The 19330-nt window shown below is 44.1% G+C and overlaps 1 protein-coding gene across 2 annotated transcripts in view; it reads left to right on the plus strand.

The window, feature by feature from the left end:
• Window positions 1-19330, plus strand: part of MRPS28 (mitochondrial ribosomal protein S28) — a 91561-nt gene that overhangs the window by 17157 nt on the left and 55074 nt on the right. Inside the window, exon 3 of one of the 2 annotated variants that reach the window (XM_059672689.1) lies at window positions 2458-2597. The exons of the other annotated variant lie outside the window; for it this stretch is intronic. Within the exon in view, the coding sequence (XP_059528672.1) occupies window positions 2458-2521 (64 nt within the window). The 3' untranslated portion in view covers window positions 2522-2597. Of the gene's footprint in view, window positions 1-2457; window positions 2598-19330 lie in introns of those variants that run through there. 2 annotated transcript variants of the gene reach the window in all.

Genomic DNA, 19330 nt, shown 5'->3' on the forward strand with positions numbered 1-19330 from the left:
TTTATTTTTATTTTTATTTCAGAGAGGAAGGGAGAGGGAGAGAGAGATAGAAACATCAATGATGAGAGAGAATTATTGATTGGCTGCTTCCTGCATGCCCCTACTGGGGATTGAGCCCGCAACCTGGGTATATACCCTGACCAGGAATCGGACACGGACCTCCTGGTTCATAGGTCGACACTCAACCATTGGGTCACGCCGGCCGGGCTACAATATTTTAAAGTACTGTTTCAGTTATGTTGCCTTTACACTTGAATCCACACCAAAATTTGAGGGTGGGAGATATTTTATTCAAATCTTACCTGTAGCCTTTATCATTGGTGGAAAGATGACAACCCCATCGGGAAGGCAATGAGACCCAGCGGGTCTCTGGTCTCCCGGTTGCATGCCAGCAGGTTTAGAGGACATGACTGGATGCAGCAGCTGGACATATGTTTGCTCTCTGCCTTCATGTCAGGCCGCTGACTGTACATATTCCGTAGTTTTTGTGTTTCACCTATGGGTGTCATCTTTCTTTTTCTGTTACTGCTCCTGTGTTTACATTTTTAGCTTAGACCTCTTAATTTCTTCTTCTAATATTCTGATGCCTGGGAAACTGGTTACCAAATTTGTTATGCTGAAAAAATAAGAACAACTAGTGCTTGAGTAAGAACCTTGCAGCCTCTTCTGTAGGTAAGTGTGTGTACTTGGACTTCAAGGTGCATTTTGATAGCTCTGGCAGTCCTCGTCTTAACTCTTCCTGGGTTCTGTGGGGACTTGATGCCACCGGATAACTGACTTCCTGAAGAGTGAGGTGTGACCAGGTGCGGTCCTGCCTGTGTTGACGGCTGTTCACTGAGCTCTCAATAGGGTATGTCACATATCAGAACAGTGTGTGCTGAACTAGTCAGGTGCTGAGTGTCTTGGACATGAGCAGATATTGTGGTTGAGACCTTAACACCTCCAGCAGGACCAGTAGTGAAAATAACATGGGTTATTGGATCGCAAGTAGTATTTGAAGTGGTACCAATTCCTACAGTGAATTTTTAAGTAAATCAGTAAATTTCTTAAGTTAAAAATATTGCTTTATGGCGTTGATTAGTTTGGTTGGCTTGGAATATACCTATAATACATTTTATGAGTCTCAAGAAGTAAGCTGTTTACTTTATTTTTAAATAAAGTGGGTCATGTACAGTTTTTCATGGAGCAAATATTTAATGAGCCACCTGTGTGTCTAATGCTAGCGGTGTACAGATTAAAGGCAACCCTTGCTCTCAGTGGGTGATGGTTCAGTTGTGGGGATAGAGAGTGGACATATATAACAGGTTTCCTGGCTTCTGTGGGGATTTGGAGAAGAGGGGATCACTGAACCTGTCAGCTTGTGCCAGCAGGTTTCCCAGAGGAACTAACATGGAATTGAGTTGTAAAGGGTGGGTGATGGTAGGAGATAGAAGTGGGGGCGGTAGAAGGGAGCCGTACTTGCAGAATACTTAGCGAGAGAGCCTGGCTCTGCTGGGAACTCAGGTGGCTTCCTTGGCTTAATTACATGATGAGAATTACGTGAATTACGCCTGAGGTTCAAGAGAGGAGTTTTTCATTAGCAGTTTAGGGGACAGAAAGACCAGGTTTAGGTGACTGAGTAATTGGGGTCGTGAGGTGGAAGGAATGATGTTTGGTTTCAGACCTAAATGACTACATGAATAGTAAATTGGGTTGTATTGGTTGGGTAGGTGGAGGAGGGGGTGTATTATATTGATATTTTTGCCAGCTTCAAAAATTAAAATTAAAATGCCAGATTTAGATCGGTTTCTCTCATTCCCACTCATGGGCATAACACTTTTGATTACTATCAGTTAGGAACATTCCTCTTTTTACCGAAATATAAAATCCTTGTGGTTAAATTATGCTTATCTTTTGGCTAAAGAGCCAAATTCTCTAAATATTTTCATTAAGTTGTATTTTAATTTTGATTTTTCATGAATGGTATATATACATTTCTGTAAAATCCTGAAATCCAGTTTTATTTTTTAAATATACTTTTGTTGATTTCAGAGAGGGAGAGGTAGGAACAGCAATGAGAGAGAATCATTGGTTGTCTGCCTCCTGCATGGCCCCTACTGGGGATCGAGCCCACAATCCATGCATGTGCCCTGGCCAGGAATTAAACCCTGATTTCTGAGGTTCAGAGGTCAACGCTCAACCACCGAGCCACGCCAGCTGGGCTGAAGTCCAGTTTTATAAGTGAAGTCCATTTATTTTTTAATGTGTTCATGAAGATTACGTCTCTTAAAGCATTATTTCTATGCTGGCATCTCTGTCACAACACACATGATTGACAGCTCAGAAATCGCAGTTTCAAAACAAGCATGATTGGCAGTTCTAAGGTAACTAGCACATGCACTGAATATTATTTGTACTTTTGTTTGACAACAAGGTGGAATAAACAAGATGATTTGCCAGTCTTTGTTTCTATTTCAGGTTGTGTGATGTATCAGATCAAATGAGGAGTGAATGGATGGATGTTGAATGTTTCAAAAACTAAAGTTTTCAAGGTGTATTTGTGGGGGAATAGAGAAAATAAGAATTTGAATGAAGCGATTCTTTTTATTCCAGCAGATGTTGTACACAATTAAAATATGTGTTTGTTTTTCAATAAATTGATGATTGAAAATCATTATATTAGATTTTTATTAAAAGATCTCTGGTTATCTAATATAATAAAAGAGAAACATGCAAATTGACCATACCTTCACTACGCCCCAAGCCACGCCCACCTGCCAATCAGAGCAACTACATGCAAATTAACCCAACCAAGATGGCGGCCAGCAGCCATGGAGCTGGAGCAAGCAGGAGGCTTTGTTGCCCCGGCGATGGAGGAAGCCAAGCTTCCCTGCCCTGGCCAGCTCTGGCCTCCGCTGAAGGCAACAAAGTTTCAATTATAGAAGATAAATAAACCCCAGATACCTGCTTCCAGCCCGCCTCCACTGGGAGCTTGGCTGTCTGGGGGCTGTAGCCAGCCTGCAAACAGCCATCAGCCCCTCACCCAGGCTGGCCAGGCACCCCAGCGGGGACTCTCACCCCATGAGGATGTGGCCAGCCTGGGTGAGGGGCTGAGGGCTGTTTGCAGGCCGGCCATGGCCCCCAGCCACCCAAGCTCCCTGTGGAGGCGGGCTGGAAGCAGGTATCTGGGGTTTATTTATCTTCTATAATTGAAACTTTGTTGCCTTCAGTGGAGGCCAGAGCCCCACCCTGAAGGAACTGTGGCCAGCCTGCAAACAGCCATCATCCCCTCACCCAGGCTGGCCACACCCTCATGGGGTGAGGGTCCCTGCTGGGGGGCTTGGCCAGCCTGCAAACAGCCATCAGCCCCAGCCCCTCACCCAGATTGGCCAGGCACCCCAGCGGGGTTCCCCACCCTGAAGGAGCTGTGGCCAGCCTGAAAACGGCTCTCAGCCCCTCACCCAGGCAGACCAGGCACCCCAGCGGGACCCCCTCTGATCCGGGACACCCCTCAAGGCAAACCTGGTGCCGGCCCCCACCCATGCACCAGGCCTCTATCCTCCTATATAATAAAAGGATAACATGCAAATTGACCCTAACAGCAGAATGACTGGGAATGACTGGTCACTGTGATACACACTGACCAGCAGGGGGCAGACGCTCAATGCAGGAGCTGCCCCCTGGTGGTCAGTGCGCTCCCACAGGGGGAGCTCTGCTCCATCACAAGCCAAGCTGACGGCTGCCAGTACAGCGGTGGTGGTGGGAGCCTCTCCCGCCTCCTCAGCAGCACTAAGGATGTCCGACTGCAGCTTAGGCCTGCTTCCCGCTGGCAAGTGGGCATCCCCCGAGGGCTCCTGGGCTGCCAGAGGGATGTCTGACGGCCAGCTTAGGCCCAAACCCCCGGGGAGTGGGCCTAAGCCAGCAGGTGGTTATCCCCCGAGGGGTCCCAGATTGCAAGAGGGCACAGGCTGGGCTGAGGGACACTCCCCCCCCCCACCCCCCACCCCCAACCAGTGTACAAATTTTTGTGCACCGGGCCTCTAGTTTTTTTAGGATAAAAGAACATATGTTATATTTAACCTTTTTGGTAAGACACCTTAAGAATATGTATAAATTATAAAACATGATCTCAGAAATTTTCTGAGTTCATGAAACACTTGTAATTCAGTCTTTGAATAGTATTAAGATTGAAAAGACAAATAAATTAAAAAACCCTAAGCTCACAGAGACAGGGAACAGATTGGTGGTTGCCAGAGGGAGAGGCTTGCAGGCGAAATGAGTGAAGGTAGTCAAAAGGTACAGATTTCCAGTTATAAAATAAAGAAGTCATGGTGACTTTAGTTAATAATAGTCATGTTGCATATTGAAAGTTGCTGAGAGAGTAGATCTTAAAAGTTCTCATCACAAGAGAAAATTTCTTGTGTAACTGTGTGTGGTGACACATGGTAACTAGATTTACTGTGGTGATCATTTTACGATATGTACAAATATTGAATCATTACGTTGTACACCTGAGACTAATATAATGTTATATGTCAATTATACCTCTATAAACAAGTTTAAAAAATTAATAGCATTAGTGGTCACCCCCCTGCCCCCAGGATATATGGAATAGCAATGTTTTATTGGATTGATTTATTCTATTGGATTCTATTTGATTGATGTGCAAACTTGATTTGCTTTCATGTAGCATGTTCACATATGTATAGCTGTATTATCCCAGAGATTGTGTAAGTTTATATGTCTAGTAAGGTTGTCTTATATGCCTTCCCAGGACTGTAAAAGGTTAAAAGTGAATCTGGAAACTATGATGGTGGCTGCTTGTTAAGGAATGCAAGCAATTAAGTGTTCCCACAAAAGCTTTGAAGTTAATATCTTAATAGGACAAAGAGGAAAAAAAGTCAAAGCTGCACTCCCACAATTGGTTCAGGCTGTAGTTCTATTGACTTAAGAGTAGGTTTAAAAAAATTAAAAACTATCTTAATAGGAAGCGTGAGTTCTATTTTAGTTTGTAGAATTTTGTATTAATTTAGATTGCCACTTGATAACATCTAGAGACTTTCAGAGTCCCAGAATTTCAGCAAGTATTTTGTAATTTGTGATTAATAAGAATAACGATAGCTAACATTTGTTGAGCACTCTCTATGCTAGGCACTTTGCTAATAGATTTGCAAGCATCACTTTCTTTAATCTTTACTACTCTGAAGAATCCTTATTTAAAAACACTAAGGAAAGAATAGTTTATAGGGCTTTTAAGAAAAGTACCCCAGGACAAGAGCTAGTAAGTCATCAGACCTGAGACAGTGTGGCTCTAAGTCCTTGCTGTTTACTACTTTATGCAAACCACGTACACTCCCAGGTGTGTATGTGGTTTGCTCATTTTCTCAGCAATATTTATTGAGCATGTTAATTACAGGGTGCTGACTGCAGTTGGGAAGGATCGCATGCCATTTTTAGGAGGAGAGACATGGAGCACAGGAATGCATGAATAAATGCTAGATGAGCGATAGGGTCTGGCACACAAGTGCTCAAAGGGAAAAGAAGTTAGAGAAATGATAGTTGAAATGGTTTTATAAACCAACCAAAACAGGGCCTTCTCAAAGCGATAGAACTTGAGCTGGATTCTGAAAGCTTAGGAAAGGTGTTGGGAGACTGAGCAAGGACGGAGTTAGCAAGGCACAGATTTGAGAGAGAGCTGGGCAGGGTTCTATGAATTATCTACAGTTGTGTAGCATATTCTCCAAAATTTAGGGGCTTACAACAGTAAACATTCTCTCGCACAAAGGCTGTGGGTCAGGACTCCAGGAGTGTCTGAGCTGGACAGTTCTGCCCCAGGGTTTCTCCTGAGCTTCAGGCAAGATCATGGCCAGGGCTGCAGGCATCTGCAGGTTGGCCGGTTGCAGGATTTGTTTCTAAGGTGGCTCCCAACATGCTGGCTGTGGGCAGGAGCCTCAGTTCCTCATCACGTGGGCCTCTCCAGTAGCTGCTTGAGTGTCCTTGCACATAGCAGTCAGCTTCCCCAGACTGAACCATCTGAGAGCAAGCTTGGGGCAGTGCGATGTCTTTTATGACCTGGTCACACATTGTCACCTTTCCCATATTGTATGCATCAGGAGCAAGTCACTAAGCCCAACCCACACTCAAGGGGAGGGTGTTAGTCTGCACCTTTTAGAGGGAGATGGGTACAAAATGTGTGCACATATTTTAAAACCACACAGTGGTCAAGAGCTCGCGGCTTGGCCGAAGTTTTAGGGAGTGATGAAATATTTGCTTTGCTAGATGGGCAAAAGGATCCTTAAAGGGCAATTCTGAATTTCGCCTAAAAAGTCACGGCAGTGGAGAGTCAGAGGAGTGGCATTGGAACTTGTCTTTTGGACGATGACCTAGCAGTGTTGTGTGAGAGGCATGGGCACGGCAAGCCCAGCTCTGAGGCTGCCGTACAACCTGGGAGGGCCACTTCAAGGTCCAGTTCGGGGCTGGGCTAGAGTGAGAGGTGGGAAAGGAAGCTAGGAGAGGCTCCTCAGAGAAATGACAGGTTTCTAGCCCCAGAGACTGAGAAATAGAAGTTCCCAGTAGTAGGGAAGAGGGGTAGAGTTCGGCTGTAGAATAGCAGGCCTGGAATTAGCAACTTCATATTGCTCTTTCTTTATCTTCTGCCTTTGTCAGCAACAAAACAAACAACCAGAGACCAAGGGCAGCAGCATTAGTGCAGCTGTGGGTTTGGGCCACGTGAAGCGGGAGGGACTGGTTGGAAGAAACCTCGCAGTGTTCAGGTCGAAGCAGCCTGTCAGAGCGGAGGAGCTTTATTTCGCAAAGTGAAGGCAGGTATGAAAATAGCACATGGGGGTCCAGGGGCCTTGCCAGGTGCGGTCAGGATGTGTTCTCAGTGTCCAGCCTCAGCCAGAGCTCTCAAGGCTTTCACTCATTTCCTGACTTCCCTTTCCCTTTTTTACTCCCAGGCCTCTTGCTCCTCTTTTCCACCTCCTTAGCAGGTACATCAAGTTCCTCCATTACATTTCATCTGCATGAAATTGCTGGTTAAAAAAAACATAGTTGAATAACTGAAATTTTATCGGATTCAACCTGATACTCCCTAGATTTCCTATTCTCTACCTTAATTTTCTTTGATCACCTTTTCTAAAGAGTTTGACAAAATTGGGAAACATTTTACCTGTTTCTCCTTCAAACTATTGTTCTATTCCTCTGTCCCCCAGATTGCCCAGGTTTCTAAATTTCCATTTGGTCCTCAGTTCAGCCCGCCTGGCCCTACTCTTGCCATTGTGCAATTGCCAGGAACCTTCTGGCCACCTTCCTTCCCACAGCTACCTCACGCTCTGTAGGCAACACTGTGCCTTGCCTGTTCTCTTTTCTGAAATTGTCATAAAATTTCATTATCTCGGTTCTCCTTCTACTTCCCTGTTCTTTTTAAAGTCCCTCTAAAAGTGCTTTACAAAATTTAGAGGATAAAAATGGTAGGGAGGAGATACAGTCGTTTTTGCATGTGCCAGGAAGTTGAGTAGGGCAAGTATCAGGAAGAAATGGGAGTGGATGACAAGAGGCTGGGTTCTAACCCTGGGCTAATTGAACCAAGAGAATTGTTCAAAGAGCTGTGTTTTGGCCTGGCCAGCATGGTTCGGTGGTTGAGAGTCAGCCTATGAACCAGGAGGTCACGGTTTGATTCTCCATCCGGGCACATGCCCGGGTTGTGGGCTCCATTCCCAGTGTGGGGCATGCAAAAGGCAGCCAATCAATGATTCTCTCTCATCATTGATGTTTCTATCCTCTCTCCCTTCCTCCCTGAAATCAGTAAAATTTTTTTTTTTTAAAAAGCAGTGTTTTGGAGTGCCTCTATTTTAAAAGCCACAGCATTATCATAATTGAAAAACACTTTGTATGCCGATAAATGACACTTATAAATGTCTTCATTCATATGTATCCCTTTTTCTTTTATTTGGTAAATTAGGAATCAATGTAGCCCTATACTTAAAAATGTGACTCTTTGTTTTTAGCTTGTTTTAATTTTTAAGGAAAGATTTTTCCATAAGTATATTACAGCTAGGTTTCTTTTAAAGTTTGAATTCAGAACCTTAATTTGGACCTAAAATAAAATACTTTGTGTTCCTTTTTAAAATGCAAATTAGCTGTTAAATAGGTATAATTGGGTCCTTAATTAGTATTGATTGAACATATTATAACTGTTCATGTGGATTTTATGCTGTTGCCCATGTCATTTCTTTAATTTTTTAAGCAAATCTTTTCTTGATGTGTTTTTCTTGAAAGCATTTTCTTTTATATACAGTTCTTTTTCAAAATGAGGTTAGCAACTATTTGCTGTGATATATAATGGAGAGAGCTATACTTCTTTTAGTGTGGAATATATGATTTGAAATTATTTGGCTTCTAAACTCTATTGCTATGAATGCACATATTTTGAGACTTAGTATTTTTATTAGAGTTAACCTTACTTCAAAAGTTCTGTTTTACTCACCATCCATTTTTTTGGGTTATATTAATTTATTTTGTATTTATTATAAAGATACATGCCAAACTATTTTTGAAAGTTAATAACTAAACATAAACTCTTCAAATCTGAAATTCTATTCCAGAAATGAAATATCTTTTTTCTAATAGCCATTGTAAATATTTTAGCCTGCCTGTTTCCTGGATGTAATTTATTTAGAAACTTTAATTCTGAATTTAGCCTGTCTTTCAAATATAATGCCTTCACCATGAATTTTTTAAGTTCTTTATTTCATTTATTTCACTGAAGGAAACATGAAGTTTGAAGGAACTTGTTCCAAAAGTAAAGCTCAGAGCATATGCTAGTTTGTCATATAAGATCTCTGTGTTAGTAATGGTCACGATGGTGATGATGTTCATGACTGATAGTAGCAGCAGCCACTTCCTAAATTTTAGGACTGTTATGAAATTCTCCCTTTAAGATAATCTGAAATCACTTTAAGAAAATAAACATATGCTATGTCTTTTTTTCAAAAATAATTTTAATGTGTGGCATAGTGCCTTGCAGATTATAAGTTCCCCATAAATATTCATTGCTTACTTTTTTGATAGACAGGAATCACAAAAGCATTTAGCTAACAACCGTAGGGTGTTGCAATTATTGTTTGAGATATACTGTCTCAGTTTTTTATTGGTGTTATAAAGGAATAAAATCACCTTTGTTAAAGAGGATTGAGTTTTCCTGTTTCAGTCAAGAATTGAGAGCCATCTCAGTTTTAAGAAGGAAAATAAAATTAATGTTGACTTCAGTGAAAATTTATTATTTTCTAGAATTGAAAATTAGGAGCTACATGTTCTTATCTTCATAGTTATCTAATCCTATATAATGAGGTAATATGCAAATTAACCCTCACACCCTCACAAGATGGCTGCCTACGACCAGGCCAGCAGGGGGGTTAGTGAGGGACGACCAAACAACTGAAAAAGCAAGTTGCGTGGGGCGACCAGGCCGTCAGGGGGGTTAGTGAGGGATGACCAAACGACTGAACAAGCAGGCTGCATGGGGTGACCAGGCCAGCAGGGAGGTTAGTGAGGGACGACCAAACGACTGAACAGCAGCTGTGTGGGGTGACCAGGCCAGTGGAGGGGCCATGAGGGGCGGCCAGGCTGGCAGGGGAGGCAATTGGGGGTGGCCAGGTCAGCAGGGGGCGCAGTTGGGGGCAACCTGGCCGACAGAGGGGGGGCAGTTAGGGGTGACCAGGCCAGTGGAGGGGGTGCAGTTGGGGGCGACCAGGCTGGCAGGGGCCACAGTTGGGGGTGATTAGTCTGGCAGGGGGGGCAGTGAGGGGTGACTAGGCCGGTCGCAGGGGGGGAGTTGGGGTGACCAGGCTGGCAGGGGAGGGCAGTTAGGGGCGACCAGGGGGGCAGATGGGGGCGAACAGGCAGGCAGGGGGCACAGTTGGGAGCAATTAGGCTGGCAGGGGGGGCAGTGAGGGGTGATCTGGCTGGCATGAAGAGGCAGTGAGGGGCAATCAGGCTGGCGGGGGGGGGGGCACTTAGGAGCGACCAGGCAGGCAGGCAGGCAGATCAGCGATTAGGAGCCAGCGGTCCAGGATGGTGAGAGGGATGTCCAACTGCCCGATCCCCAGGGACATCCCCCAAGGGGTCCGGATTGGAGAGGGTGCTGGCTGGGCTGAGGGGATCCCCTCCCCGTGCATGAATTTTATGCACCGGACCTCTAGTCTATATATCCTATCTAATGATAGATAAACATGGTAATTAACCGTACCTCCGACACGCTTCCTATAGGCTAATCAGGGCGATATGCAAATTAACTGCCAACCAAGATGGCGGCTGGCAGCCAGGCAGCTGAAGCGAACAGGAGGCTTGCTTGCTTCAGTGATGGAGGAAGCCAAGGTTCCCCGCTTGCCTTGCCGGCCTCTGAGCTGCACTCTAAGAAACAATGTTGCAATTATAGAAGCTAAACAAAACCCAGATACCTGCTTTCAGCCGTCAGAGCTGGAGCGAGCAGGACCGAAACAATGTTGCAATTATAGAAGCCAAACAAACTCTAGATTCCTGCTTTCAGCAGCCGAGGCCTTAATCTGGATCTGGCCTCAGAGCTAAAGCCGGCTCTCAGTTCCACTGACAGCCATAGAAGGTAAATAAATCCCAGAATAAAAGAAAAAAGAAAAAAAGGAGAGGTTGGGAGCTTCAATCGCCCGCCAGCCTGAAAACGGCCCTCAGCTCCTCACCCAGACTGGCCAGGCACCCCAGTGGGGACCCCCACTCTGAAGGGGGTGCGACCAGCTGCAAACAGCCATCAGCCCCTCACCGAGGCTGGCTAGGCACCCAAGCGGGACCCCCACCCTGATCTGGGACACCCTTCAGGGCAAACCAGCTGGCCCCCACCCATGCCCCAGGCCTCTATCCTATATAGTAAAAGGGTAATATGCACACTGACCCTAACAGCAGAACGACTGGGAATGACTGGTCACTATGACACACACTGACCACCAGGGGGCAGACGCTCAATGCAGGAGCTGCCCTCTGGTGGTCAGGGCACTTCCACATGGGGAGCTCTCCTCAGCCACAAGCCAGGCTGATGGCTGCCAGTACAGCAGCGGTGGTGGGAACCTCTCTTGCCTCCTCAGCAGCGCTAAGGATGTTTGACTGCAACTTAGGTCTGCTCCGTGCCGGCAAGTGGGCATCCCCCAAGGGCTGCCGGGCTGCCAGAGGGATGTCTGATTGCCATCTTAGGCCCAATCCCCTGGGGAGCAGGCCTAAGCCAGCAAGTGGTCACCCCAGAGGGGTCCCAGACTGCGAGAGGGCACAGGCTGGGCTGAGGGACCCCCTACACCCGAGTGCACAAATTTTTGTGCACTGGGCCTCTTGTCCTATCTAATAAAAGAGAAACATGGTAAATGGCATATGACTGCTACCCTTCCCATTGGCTAATCAGCGAGATACGCAAATTAACTGCCAGCCAAGATGACGGCTGACAGCCAGGCAGCTTGAAACTAACATGAGGCTTGCTTGCTTCAGTGACGGAGGAAACCAACATTCCCTACTTGCCTTGCCTGCCTCTGAGCCTGCAGTTTAAGAAACATTGTAACAAATATAGAAGCTAAAGAAAACCCCAGAAACCAGCTTTCAGCAAGCCCGGGATCTCAGAGCTGGAGTTGATACAGAGTTTCGATTATAGAACCTAAACAAACCAGATACCTTCTTTCAGCAGCGGAGGCCTCAGAGCTGGAGCCAAGCCTCAGAGCTAAAGCTGGCCCAGAATAAAAAAAGAAAAAAAAAGAAAAAAAGGAGCAGTTGGGAGCCCAGCCTGAAAACAGACCTCAGCCCCTCACCCAGACTGGCCAGGCATCCCAGTGGGGACCCCCACCCTGATCCAGGACACCCTTCAGGGCAAACCAGCCAGCCCCACCCGTGCACCAGACCTCTATCCTATATAGTAAAAGGGTAATATGCCTCCCAGCACCGGGATCAGCGTAGCTGAGAGGCCTCCTGGCACCGGAATCAGCGTGACAGGGGGCAGCGCCCAAACCCCCTGATCGCCCTGCGGCTCTGTGTATGAGAGGGGCCGGGACCACAACCTCCCTATCCGCCCTGCTCTATTCGTGACGGGTAGGCGCCCCAACCCCCTGATCAGTCCTGCTCTGTGCCTGATAAGGGGGAGCTCCCCAGCCCCCTGATCGCCCTGCGGCTCTGTGTGTGACAGGGTGCGGCGCCCCAACCCACCCCCCCACCCCCCCCCACACACGGGCCTTCTCTTTTCCCCAGCATTGTTGTCTTTTCCAAAGAACCCTGCCTTCTCATGATGTGCCCGAAGTAAGACAACTTCATTTTTCATTTTTGCCTTCAGTAATATTTCAGGCTTAATTTGCTCTAAGACCCTTTTCTTCATCTTTCTAGCAGTCCTGTGTATCCATAGAGCCCTCCTCCAACGTCGTGTTTCAGATGAATGAATTTTTTTCTCATCAGTCTTTTCTGTCCAACTTTCACATCCATACATAGTAATTGGGAATATGAGGGTGTAGATGGTTTTGGCTTGGTCTCTCATGATACATTAGGTTTTCTTTTCTAATTCTTCTATTACTGCCCTTCCGAATCTCAACCTTCTTGTGATTTCTTGGCTGCTATCTCCATTTGAATTCATGAGTGAACCAAGGTAAGCAATCTTTAACAATTTCAATGTGTTCACTGTCCATGTTAAAGTTGTGCATTTCTTCTGTAGTCAGATTTTGTCATCTTTTTTTAATCCTCACCTGAGGGTATGATTTTCATTGATTGTAGAAAGGGGAGAGAGGAAGAGGGAGGGAGGGAGGAAGGGGGTAGGGAAGGAGGGAGGGAGGGAGGGAGGAAGGGAGGGAGGGAGAGAGAGAGAGAGAGAGAGAGAGAGAGAGAGAGAGAGAGAGATGAGAGAGAAACATCCAATTGCCTCCTGCAGGAGCCTGGACTGAACCCAGAATCTGGGAATGTGCCCTGACCGGGAATTGAACCGCAGCCCTTCTATGCACAGCCAGGGTAGATTTTTGTCTTCTTGGTGTTCAAATGCAGTCCTGCTTTGGCACTTTTTTCTTTTACTTTCATCAGAAGTTATTTTAAATCACTGCACTTTCTGCAAGTAAGATGGGGTCATCTGCATCTCTTAAGTTATTGATAGTTCTGCCAATTTCCACTCCTTTCTCTGAGTTCAGCGCAGTTTTTTGTGTATGTTCTGCCAGAGATTGAACAAATAAGGGACAAATGCACCCTTGTCTGACACTTTGCCTACAGGAAACTCTTCTGTCTCCATATTCTGTCCCCACAGCGCATGCCTTCCCCACCAGCTTGAACACCCCACATTTCTGGTAGCTCTTACTATTTTGAGTTGATTTTCTAAGCATCATTGGCCCTGAAGTGAGAATTTCTGAATTTGAATCCTGGTTCTACTACATATTAATTGTGTGATCTTGGGCAAGTTGCTTAACTTCATGGAAGCCTCACTTACCTTGTCTTTAAAATGGATGAATGAAAACAAAATAAAATGGATGAATGAAATAATAGTACTTACTTTATATGATTGGTGTGGGAATTAAATGAGGTCACCATGGTCTTCGTTACCGTGAAGGGCTGACATTTTTACCCTTTTCTACATGTCAGGCAGACACTGTACGCCGTGCCTCATTGACATGCCTACTTCACAGGTGAGGAGAGAGCTTCAGAGGACCTGAGGCTTTCCAGATGACTTAGCCTCGTTTCCCTGCACATGGCAGAAAGCTTGATGACTGTGGCTTCAACATGTGGAGACTTATTTTCCTGGCATACGAATTCTGGATGTTGGTGGCTTCTGGGGTCTCTTCAGCAACTTGGCAGCACCCGGCTGGCTCCCTGCGCCTTGTGCTCTGGGTGCAGCAAGGTGTCGGAGTCTCTGGGGCAGCATGTCTGCATTCCCCGCAGGAAGACAGTGGGAGGGACAGTCAGCTTCTGTCTCTTGGTCTGGAAAACAGACTCTAGAAACCTCTTCCAGATTTCAGCCTCCCTGTCCTTGATTAGCCCTGTGCAAGACGCCTCTCCCAGGCTCCAGGGAAGGTGCTGCAGATGTTAGGAATAAACAGTATTTTGCATTTTTCAGAATAAAAATTACTTACCTTTTTAGGGTGGCTGAATTTTGAAGGTAAAGTTGTGTGTCCCGCCCTATAGTCAAATAAAAATATAAAACAAAGCAAAAATTAGTAACTGAATGCTTTTCATATTAGAAATGACTAAGATATGTTTGTTTTAGATAATTTCTGATAACATTTTTCAACTTTCTATAGTAAAGAAAACATAATACATAATTAAAGTAATGAGTTTTTCCTCTTTCTGTTCTAATTATTATGACTTAACTCATGAGTACATGAGTTTGTTCTTTGCTCATTTCCTAAGGGTGGCTATCCACTGATTTCATTTTCTGGAAGATTATGTCACAATTCTTGGAAGCTGCTTGCTTATTTATTTATTTATTTATTTATTTATTTATTGTTTTGGCGGTTTTATTTATTCGTAGTTTTTTTTCTAGAGATGGGGGTAGGGTGAAGAATGGGTGAAAGTAGGTCATAATCCACATTCTCTATTCAGTTCTCAAATACGTAACCCTAGCTTATTCTTTTATTCTGTCTTTTATATAGTTGATGTAAATTACATTGACTTTTATCGAGAAAGGGTAAGCTCCAATAGGCTTGTGAGCCAGGAACATTATTTACTCTTGTAGGCATGGAGATAGAGGCTGGAGGAGTTATGAAAGCCGTGCAGAGTCAGTAACCCAGCGTACCGTGGAGCGGGGGTTGGAGCCAGCTTGCCCCACAGTGTACTGTGGGGATGCAGTCCCGAGCACTCTGTCCACTGAGGACAGCTTTCTCTTTCTTTTAAAATACTAATGACATGTTTACCAAATCAAACACATCTCTACTATCTCTTTTTACATTTCAACAACTTTTTCTTGTAATAATCGTCTGTAAAATAATAAAGAATTATTATCTTACCTAATAATAGACAAACATGTAAATTGACTGTACCTTCGCTATGCTAACCAGCCAATCAGGAGAGTATGCAAATTAACCCAACAAAGATGGCAGTTAATTTGCATACATAGGCTCCAAGCTGTGGAGCGAAGCCTGACGGCTCTGGGGCCAGCTCTGGCCGGAGCCTGGCCAGAGCGAAGGCCTGGGTCCTGGGTGCCAGAGGCAAACCGGTGCCAGCAGCCAAGGGAAGGGAAGGCCTATTGCACGAATCTCTTCATGCAACAGGCCTCTAGTCCTATATAATAAAAGGCTAATATACAAATAGACCAAATAGCAAATGACTGGTTGCTATGACACGCACTGACCACCAGGGAGCAGACGCTCAACGCAGGAGCTGCCCCCTGGTGGTCAGTGCGCTCCCACAGGGGGAGCACCGCTCAGTCAGAAGCTGGGCTCACAGCTGGCAAGCGTAGCGGTGGTGGCAGGAGTTTCTCCTGCCTCCGCAAAAGCACTAAGGATGTCTGACTGACGTTTTAGGCCCACTTCCCACGGGGAGCAGGCCTAAGCCGTCAGTCAGACATCCCCTGAGGGCTCTCAGACTGTGAGAGGGCGCAGGCCCGGCTGCGGGGAACCCCCCCCCCCCGAGTGCACGATTTCGTGCACCGGGCCTCTAGTCTATAATGATAAAAGCATAATATGCTAATTAGACCGGACAGCTGAACAACCTTCCGGACAACCTTCTGCATGAAGCTGGGGCTGCGAGGGCCAAGGTAGCTGCCGCTGCTGCAAGGGCTGAGCCCCTTGCACGAATATTGTGCATTGGGCATCTAGTTAAGTATAAACCATAGTTGATCTTAGGCCACACTCTGATTTCCGTTTTTCCAAATCACTTATCAGAGATATTATCAAGTAATTTTAATTACTGCCACTGCCAGCCCTGCCCCCTGGTCAAACTCCTGATCGAATTCCCAGTCGAGGGGACAATTTGCATATTAAGCTTTTATTATATAGGACAGCTCTATTTTCAGGTTCATTTTTTTGAATTAGATAATTAACCAAACAAAATATTTCTAGTTGCATTTAAAATATATATTGATTTCAGAAAGGAAAAGAAAGGGAGTGAGAGAGAAATATCTATGATGGGAGAGAATAATTGATCAGCTGCCTCCTGCATACCCTACACTGGGGATCAAGCCTGCAACCCTGGGCAAGTGCCCTGACTAGGAATCGAACCGTGACTCCTGGTTCATAGGTCTGTGCTCAACAACTGAGTCACACCAGCCGGGCTCTAGTTGCATTTTTATAATAGAAAAGAAAGTAGAAAAAGTATATATACATCTGTCATTGTAAATATCATCAAATGCATGTGCTCTGTTAGTGATGAATGTGAGCTAGACTAATTGTGGTAGTCGTTTCCCAGTACATATGTATCTCAGGTCATTATATAGTACACCTGAAATTAATGTTCTATGTCAGTTATATCTCAATTTAAAAATATACTGCTAAAACTAAAAAAACACACACACACCGAAAAAACCCACAACCTTCAAACATCTACCAATCATTTTGGTGAATGTCCTTCTAGTTTTTTCATCTAGACTCAAATTTGTGTTTGTTTATGGTTTAGTTGATTTCTTTGCTACCCAGGAAGCACGCCTGATAAAAGAAAGCAAAAACCCTGTTCAGAATATAGTTTTCTGCATAGTTTATAAAGTTGTTGTCCCCAAATTGCTTACCAAAACATTAAACAATAGCTCTTTAATGTTTTTATATTGTTGTAGATGCTAGCTTTTATTTTATTTTCCAAATCAGCATACTGCATTTATGTAGCCGTTGAATACCCTACTCATCAGCTTTTTATCTTAAAGATTTTTTTCTAATGAGTGAAAGTATGTAGATATCACCTGACTAGATAAATTCTAATTTAGTTTTTGAGAATATTTGATTTGCCCTTTTTTTATTTATGTTTAAGATTTCCCAGTATTGTAGAATGTTTGACATGTATCTGTAGCCCATGTATAATACTTTCATATGGTTTAAGTAATGAAGGGGATATTTACTACATGGCAACCCTTTTTAAAATAGCATTTTAAAGCTCTCTGTGTTCTAAACTCTGCATCTGAATTTCATGTAAAAATAATGTGTGGTTTTAAAAAATATATTTATCAATACTTAGGTTTTTTTCTTCAGTTATCTATTAGCAGAAAATAAGGAGTTTATATTCATGATCTGATTAGTTTTGATTTTAAAATCAAGAACTTGCTGATGGGTAGGGATGTAAAATGGTGCAGCCATTTTGAAAAATACTTTGGCAGTTCCTTAAATACTTAAACAGAGTTACCATATGACCCAGCAATTCCACTCCTAGGTATATGCCCGAAAGAAATGAAAACATGTTCATTCAAAAACTTGTACACAGCCCTGGCCGGTGTGGCTCAGTTGGTTGAGTGAACCAGAAGGTTCTGGGTTCATTTCCCAGTCAGGGCACATAACAGGTTGTAGGTTCGATCCCCAGTCAGAGCAACCAATCTGTTTCTCTTTCACTTTGATGTTTTTCTCTGTCTCTTTCTTCCTCTTTAAAATCAATTTTAAAAATAAAAAAACAAACTTGTTCACCAATGTTCATATCTGTATTATTCATAATGACCAAAAGGTGGAAACACTCAAATATCCACCAACTGATGAGTTGGTAAACAAAACATGTGTGTTTGTGTATATAGTCCATACAGTGGAATATTATTCAGTCCTAAAAGGGAGTGAAGTCCTGATACACAGCATGCCCACCTTGAAAGCATCATGCATGCCAGTGAGAGAGCCAGTCACAAAGGGCTACATGCTTTATGATTTCATGTCTGAGAAGTGTCCAGAATAGGCAGATATTTAGAAGTAGAAAGTAGATTAGTGGTTGCCAGGGATGAAGGGTTAGGGCAGGGGTGGGCAAACTTTTTGACTCGAGGGCCACAATGGGTTCTTAAACTGGACCGGAGGGCCGGAACAAAAGCATGGATGGAGTGTTTGTGTGAACTAATATAAATTCAAAGTAAACATCATTACATAAAAGGGTACGGTCTTTTTTTTTTTTTTAGTTTTATTTCAAACGGGCCGGATCTGGCCCGCGGGCCTTAGTTTGCCCACGGCTGGGTTAGGGCCTTGAGGGGTGATGGTTAAAGAGTACAGAGTTTCTTTTTGGAGTAATAAACGTCTTAAAAAATTGATTGTGGTAATAGGTGAAACTTTAAATGGGTGAATTGTATGATATGTGAGTTATATATTAATAAAAAAAACTTTTCTGTGGAAGAATGGCAACATAAGTGTGTCAAGAGACTCAATTTTTTTTCTGTTCTAGTTTTGTCAACTTGAGCAATTCACACATCCCCTTTGATCCTCAGTCCCATTGTCTTGTTGATTTTTTTAGAGCCTTCCCAGTTCTGAAATCTATGATTTTAATTTTGGGGAATGATCTGATTATAGCTGTCAACAAATACGCATTTAGGCACACTGATTGCTCTTATTCAACGGTTCCCACGTTGCAGGCCTGCTGACTCAGCGGGACTCAGCCTGTGGCCCTCTTCTCCCCTATGGTGGCTTCTAAAGGGAAGTTCATTGTTTGTTTGTATTAAAGAGCATTTTCCCAAAGTTACTGTACAGTGCAGTTCACCTCATTTCTTAGCCCAAACAATGCATGTGGTGCCACAGAGTCTACTCTACTGTCACATAGCGTCAGTTACTCCGTTACGAAGCATGCTAAGAGCAGCCCTGGTCACTGCGATGCGAGGCAGAGGGCCTCAGCAAGTAACCGCTGACTTTATTTATAGCAGTGTGTGTTTTGGATTTACAACATTTTATCTATTGTAGACATAGTGTGTTATTTGCTTGGTTGCTTTATAATTGTGATAGTTTCATGCCACCCACTGTAGGCTGTTGTGCAGTGCTCTTTCTAACCACAAATTAAGGAGTTATTTTTCTGTGGTTCAGTCATACACTAGGATTATATTGCAAGAGTTGACAGAGCCCAGGTTCTATAAACAGTTTTTTTTGGAAGAAGTCTTTGTATAGCAGACCAACTAGATTGTAGGTGCTGAAAACATTAGAGGACAGAATTTAGATGCACAGAACATAATTTGTTGGTCGTAAAATTGTTGATCATCTTGCTATAAAATGTCAGATAAGGAATTTACCAAATGTTCTCTGGTTGGAATATGGCAGCGGTCCTTTTAATAGGACAGAGTTGTAGGAATTTCCCTACCCCTAGAGCAGGGACTATTTAGATTTTTGGGGTCATGGCCCACTTGAGAATAAGTGAAAGCACCTTGTCTATGTAGGCAAACTTATGCATGTATATTTATGCACACATTTGCATGCAATATTAGGGGGTTCACAGACTCTCCTAACACACC

This window comes from Myotis daubentonii, chromosome 17 (genome assembly GCF_963259705.1).
Source record: "Myotis daubentonii chromosome 17, mMyoDau2.1, whole genome shotgun sequence".
Taxonomy (NCBI): domain Eukaryota; kingdom Metazoa; phylum Chordata; class Mammalia; order Chiroptera; family Vespertilionidae; genus Myotis; species Myotis daubentonii.